This window comes from Bemisia tabaci, chromosome 1 (genome assembly GCF_918797505.1).
Source record: "Bemisia tabaci chromosome 1, PGI_BMITA_v3".
In the NCBI taxonomy this organism is placed as follows: Eukaryota; Metazoa; Arthropoda; class Insecta; order Hemiptera; family Aleyrodidae; genus Bemisia; species Bemisia tabaci.
Window position 1 is genome coordinate 52598224 of NC_092793.1, and position 6177 is coordinate 52604400.

The 6177-nt window shown below is 37.8% G+C and overlaps 1 protein-coding gene across 1 annotated transcript; it reads left to right on the top strand.

The window, feature by feature from the left end:
• Positions 1-3213: 3213 nt before the first annotated feature.
• Nmd3 (60S ribosomal export protein NMD3) lies at positions 3214-5821 on the top strand. The gene has a single exon (XM_019062717.2). It carries the CDS (start codon positions 3347-3349, stop codon positions 4856-4858), a length of 1512 nt encoding a protein of 503 aa, XP_018918262.1. The 5' UTR covers positions 3214-3346; the 3' UTR covers positions 4859-5821.
• Positions 5822-6177: the final 356 nt, after the last annotated feature.

A 6177-nucleotide genomic window follows, 5' to 3' on the forward strand; every position in this document is an offset into this window, starting at 1 on the left:
GGGTGAGAAGGATACACACGGAGTTAAATGCACTTAATTTCGATGAAATCACAACTTATGACTGCGAGTCTGGGAACTTAAGGCCTTCCACTTTTAGGGGAGAGCCTCGGGGAGATAGATAAAGTTCATTAATTTTACCTGCAACAGCAAAGATGGTTTAGTTTGGCGTAGATTACTCAGGGCAAGAGATACGAACAGCAGAAGAGTCCAAGAGATTCGGTGCTGGAAAACCTTTCTCAAGATTTTGAAATCCAACGATCACGCAGAATCAAATTCAGAAGGGTTCAAATTCAGAAATAACTGAAATCAGGATCAGGATTTCGTGGCTTCCTTATATCAATAACATTGGCGAAATTGAGAAAAAAAAGTAAGAAAAAATGTCTGAGTGATCAAACACAAAAGCACAACAATACAGAAAACAAGGACGGACCTTAAATGAAAAGGCTGAATTTTGATAAGAATACAATATAATTAATGCGAAAAGTATCTAATTTGTTCCCGAACGATACCCGGCTTTCATACTAAACATAATTGTATCAATAACTTACGCAAAAGTAATAAATATTGCAAAGAAAAGCGGATTAACAGATGCACGGACTGGGCCGGGCGGGCGCACGGACATAAATGAAATGACTGAATTTTGATAAGAATACAATATAATTAATGCGAAAAGTATCTAATTTGTTCCCAAACGATACCCGGCTTTCATACTAAACATCATTGTATCAATAACTTACGCAAAAGTAATAAATATTGCAAAGAAAAGCGGATTAACAGATGCACGGACTGGGCCGGGCGGGCGCACGGACATAAATGAAATGACTGTAACAGGTGACAGGACTACTTTCTTGCGGCATGCCGGCGAATCACAATGCGGCATCAATGGCGCGCAACCGCGTAGGAATCCTTCCGCGTAGAGAGTAGGGCTTTATGCTACACACACGAGCAACGAGTGTAAGGAAGGGGCTATTAGTGCAAGGAAAATTAACATTCAAAAATCGTTATTAATTGCCGTTGCCGAAGTCCGAAGAGAACAGCTGCAGATGACGGGAGGTGCTTCGGTACTTGGGTAGGCGCTATTCACAAGAGCCGACATCTTTGGTGTTTTTAGCAGATTGAAACATAGGAACTACTTGCACGCATGAATGCACTTTTGTCTTCTCGTGATTTGAAGGCGATTTAAAGATTCTGACAGAGTGAGCATACAAATCTGATGGGGCATCCAAATGAATTCAATAAGTTCACTCATATCGCTCGTCACAAGGGGGAACTGAATCCTATCTATCAAAGAGACATTAGACAAAATTTAGAATAGACACTTTAGAATGCTAGTGATTTTTTATACAAAACTAATAGCCAAAAAAAGTCACACCTCCGGTGGAAACTGTAAACCAGTAATCATTTTGTTTTATAGCGCCCACGTTGGATTTTTAAAAAGACGATAACGATTTGAAATGCCCCCTCGCACGTAACTGTTAATGAGCCACTTGCACGAATGTGTATACTCTCTCGTCTTCTCGTGACTTGAAGGCGATTCAAAGCATTTGACTTGGCTAACAAATCTTATGAGGAATCCAAATTCCAAATGAATAGAATAAGCTCAATCATATCGCTTGTAAAGGTCAAGGGGAACTGAATCCCATCAAACTCACATGAGATGAATGAAATAGAAAAATTAAACTCCTAGTGTTGTCTATGCCAAGAAAAAAGTCCCCCCCCCCCCTCCCACATCTTCCCAAAAAATTATAAAACCTGGTGGAGACTAAACCAGTAATCATTTCGGTTAATCGTAAATCGACGTTGGATGTGTAGAGAGCAAACTATGCTTTTAAAATGCTTTGTAACTTGCATACATAAGGCAACTAGGCAAGGATTCTGAGCTACCTGCAAGCGTGTATGCTCTTTCGTGTTCTCGTGATTTGAAGGCGATTTAAAGACTCTGATTTAGCGATCTAACTTCGCAAACAAATCTGATGAGGAATCCAAATGAATTCAACTCCAAAAGTGGCCAAATTTTATTTGGCCAAGTTTAAACCCTTTTAATTAAGTTTAATTTTATTTTTCCGGGCAAATTGTATGCCCCGCCTCTTATGTGGACCGCATTTAGCAAACAGGAACCAGCGCTATTACAGTATCGTGAAATTGTTGCTTCTTTATAATTATCTAAAAAATCTCTCAGAATAGCAAATATTTTATGATTTATCATTTTTTAAAATATTTCTTAATAAATGGTTAATCTCAAAGGAAAACTGCCAGTTTTCACTTTTCACTTCAGGTTTTCACTTTCTATTTTTTCCTGGTTTACACCTGTTCTGGTTTCCATCATAGAGAAGGTTTCCATTTCCCTTTTCAATTTCCACCTCTTATTTCCAGTTTTCATTTCCTATGTCCGATTTTCAAACCCTTAAAGTAATGTCTCTCCTTACTACCTCAAAAGTAATGTCTCTCACTACTCCTCCCTTCGCTGATGTTATACCGTCAAATGGTAATTCCGGCATGTCTGCTCCCCCTGTTTCTTAATTTTTTTTTTATTCTTTTTTAATTTTGGCCCTCCTCTTGAATTCAAAATTCATTTCATTTTATTCTCAAAATTTCTCGATGTCCACTGTAATGTTCTTTTTTATACTATAACCTTCGTTTGTAATGCTATTTTTTTATTGAATTAAAAACAGACGTATCAAAAACAAAACAAAAAAATGTCAGATTCTCACCTTCTTTAACCGCTTTCCACCTCCAATTTTCTCTTCCTTTTCGGATTTTCATTCCCTATTTCCGGTTTACACTATATCCACTTCCGGTTCTCACCTTCAACTTTCAGTTTTCACTGCCACTTCCGGTTTTCACCTCCAACTTCCGGCACTTACTTTCGTTTTCCTGTTCTTATTTTTCATTTCCGGTTTTTTCATCCACTTCGAGCTCTCCCTCCTTTTACTTACCGGTTTCCGTTCTCCACTTAAACCTTCCATTTCCGATCTTCCCTCCTCATTTCCGGTTTTCACCTTCAATTGCCAGTTTTTTACGTTTTACTTTTTTAAAATATATCATTGAATAAATGCTTTAAATTAGTTATTAAATATATTATTATAATAATAGTAATAAACTGTGCGATTCATTATGCCCCCCTCCCTCTCAGCCTACCAGCACCAGCCGATGCCGAGAGAGCAACTTGGCAACGCCATACACACTTACACCATAATTCATCATTCAACAACAAATCAGAAGAACCTAACCTTAAAGTTCACTCAAATCATCAACGTGACGTGTGTGCCCGTGCTGTTTGAATTTAGTTTTTCAGTGCTCACTGGACACTCGGTTGTTTTTCCAACCGATTTTTCTTACTAAGATAATGGAAGAAGGTACTGTAATCCTTCAAAATGAGCCAGTTTCCGAGGAACGTAGAATTTTGTGTTGTCAGTGTGGTTGTGTCATCGCACCCAACCCTGCTAACATGTGTGTTGCATGCTTACGATCCAAAGTTGATATAACCGAGAGTATCCCTAAACAAGCTACTCTTCAATGGTGCAAAGGATGTGAAAGATACCTACAGCCTCCGCAAGACTGGGTCCATTGTCCACTAGAATCCCGAGAACTCCTTGCACTCTGCTTGCGCAAACTGAAAGGTCTAAGTCGTGTCAAACTTGTCGATGCTGGTTTCATTTGGACAGAGCCCCACTCTAAACGAATCAAAGTCAAACTCACTGTCCAAGGAGAGGTTTTTGGTGGTGCAGTTCTTGAGCAAGTGTTTGTTGTTGAGTTCACAGTAGTCAATCTGTTTTGTGAAGACTGCCATCGCACGGAAGCAAAGAACTTTTGGCGAGCCTGTGTCCAGGTACGTCAGAAAACTGACAGTAAGAAAACTATGTACTATCTTGAACAGCTTATTTTGAAACATAAAGCCCATGAGCAAACGGTGGGCATTAAACCAATGGATGGAGGGCTAGATTTTTATTATGCCACCGAAGTTAATGCTCGTAAGATGGTTGACTTTCTGTGTGCTGTTCTGCCCTGTAAAGATCAGATGTCCAAAGAGTTAATTTCTCATGATATTCATAGTAATACATATAACACGAAAACTACTTACAGTATAGAAATTGTACCTGTCTGTAAAGATAGTATCGTCTGTTTGCCGAAATCTTTGGCTCATAATTTAGGTGGAATCAATCAATTATGTTTAGTTGCTAGAGTTGCCAGTTCAGTGCACTTAATTGATCCATTTACTGCCCAAGTCGCGGATTTAACTGGCATGGTATATTGGCGGAACCCATTCCAAATGATTTTCCACTCTAAACAGTTAATAGAGTTCATTGTGATGGACATAGAGCTGGTTCGCAATGAAGATTTGAAAGTCTTCCCTGGACAAGGTAGAGTCTCTCATAAGCATGTTGTAGCAGATGTGTGGGTTGTGAAGGCTAGTGAGCTTGGTATAAATGAAAATCCAACCCATGTTAGATCACACCTTGGACATTTACTCAAAGTAGGCGACTCAGTCCTTGGCTATAATCTTGAAGATAGCAATATCAATGACCCACACTTTGATAAGTTGAATAAAGACTATATCCCAGATGTTATTTTAGTGAAGAAGTTCTATCCACGCGTGATTACAAAACGAGGATGGAAGTTGAAGCATATAGCAGAAAAAGAAGGTAGTTTGTTCCCAACTGACAATAACGATTATGATGAGTTTAAAGTTGACCTTGAGGAGGACGTTGAGTATCGTAAAAATGTCAATATCTACAAGGATAAGTCAGTAGTTGTTGATGCTGATGATATAGATGACCCATTTGCTCCTCATATTACGCTAGAAGAAATGCTTGATGATCTGCACATTGATCAGAGTGACCCTGCCATGGAAGAATAGCATTGTAATTGATGTAAGTTCTCAAGTCTCATCAGCGCCTTGAACTTTCAATGTAATGGTTGCTCTTTGTCAGCCTTTTCCACCAATAGTTATTTTATGTATACAATTTGATGGCTAAACCTGGAAAACATGCATCTTAGTAGCAGAGTTTCAAAATTGTTGTTCTCATTTTACTTTTACTAAATGATATGAAAAGAGTAAACTTAATCACTGAAAAGTTTTGTTGAATAGCATGCAAATAGAGAATAGAAAACACGGACTTTTTCCAGAAATGATGTTGAAAACTGAAATGTTGCAAATTAAAACTCATGTTTTCCTTGTTCAGCCACGAATGTGTTTGCCCTGTTGTAAATGTCCGAGCCAGCCCTGTTTGTCACCTCTTAGCTAAGAATTGTCCTCATACCGTAATAACCTGTTTATAGGTAAAATGACAGGATTTTCACAGTAACATCTTTTATACTTCCCATTAGTGTTCAAAAAGCAAGAGAATAATATTTCTAGCTCACGCGACATTACTATAAATATGCAACCATGAATATTTTATCTATTACTATTATGGTATGTATTTTTATACCTTCTCATTAACTTTAACAAGGGATAGATATACTTGTATCAGAGCAAATTATTTCTTGTGACAGCCCGTTTTTGAAAGGTTTTATTCAACCTTTTTTGTATGAATCATTCTTCAAGAACTGTCCATCAAATATAATATAGCAACTGAGATCTATCTACTTTAGACGTATCTAGAGAGAACTTTCTTATTTTGGAATAAGTTTCATTCCAAGATCAGTGCATATATGCTGGGTTTGGAAGTATTCCAAGGTGTAAAACTTTATCCAAAATGTCTTGTGTGGATTCATCATTGCAGTATTCCAAACTGCTTCTAATTCTGTCCACTTGATTGTACTTTAATTTTACATCTCCATCATAGAATTGTGAGTAAATGTTATCATTCTGTTTCAATGATGATTTATTTTTTCAACCTCAATCACAATTAAAGGACTTGGAAGACAAGTGGGACAAGTGCAGTTTTGAAAAAAATTGAAATAGGAGCTAGCCTGGAGGCCGGATAGGATAGGTAGAAGAAGCCAGTCCTTAAATATATTCTAAGAAAAATTTAGTACTAAAATCTAATTGTTAAGCTTCAAAAAGTGAGCTTGAACTTCCTTTCCGTCATGAGGCTCCATGTACTTTTGAAACTTTAAACATGTATTTCTTGAAAGGGCAAAAACTGCACTTACCCTACTTGTCCTCTAGGCCCCTCAGTTCAAAAACCCTTCACAAAAAAAATGCAACATTTTAAAGTGGGGTAGGTACCT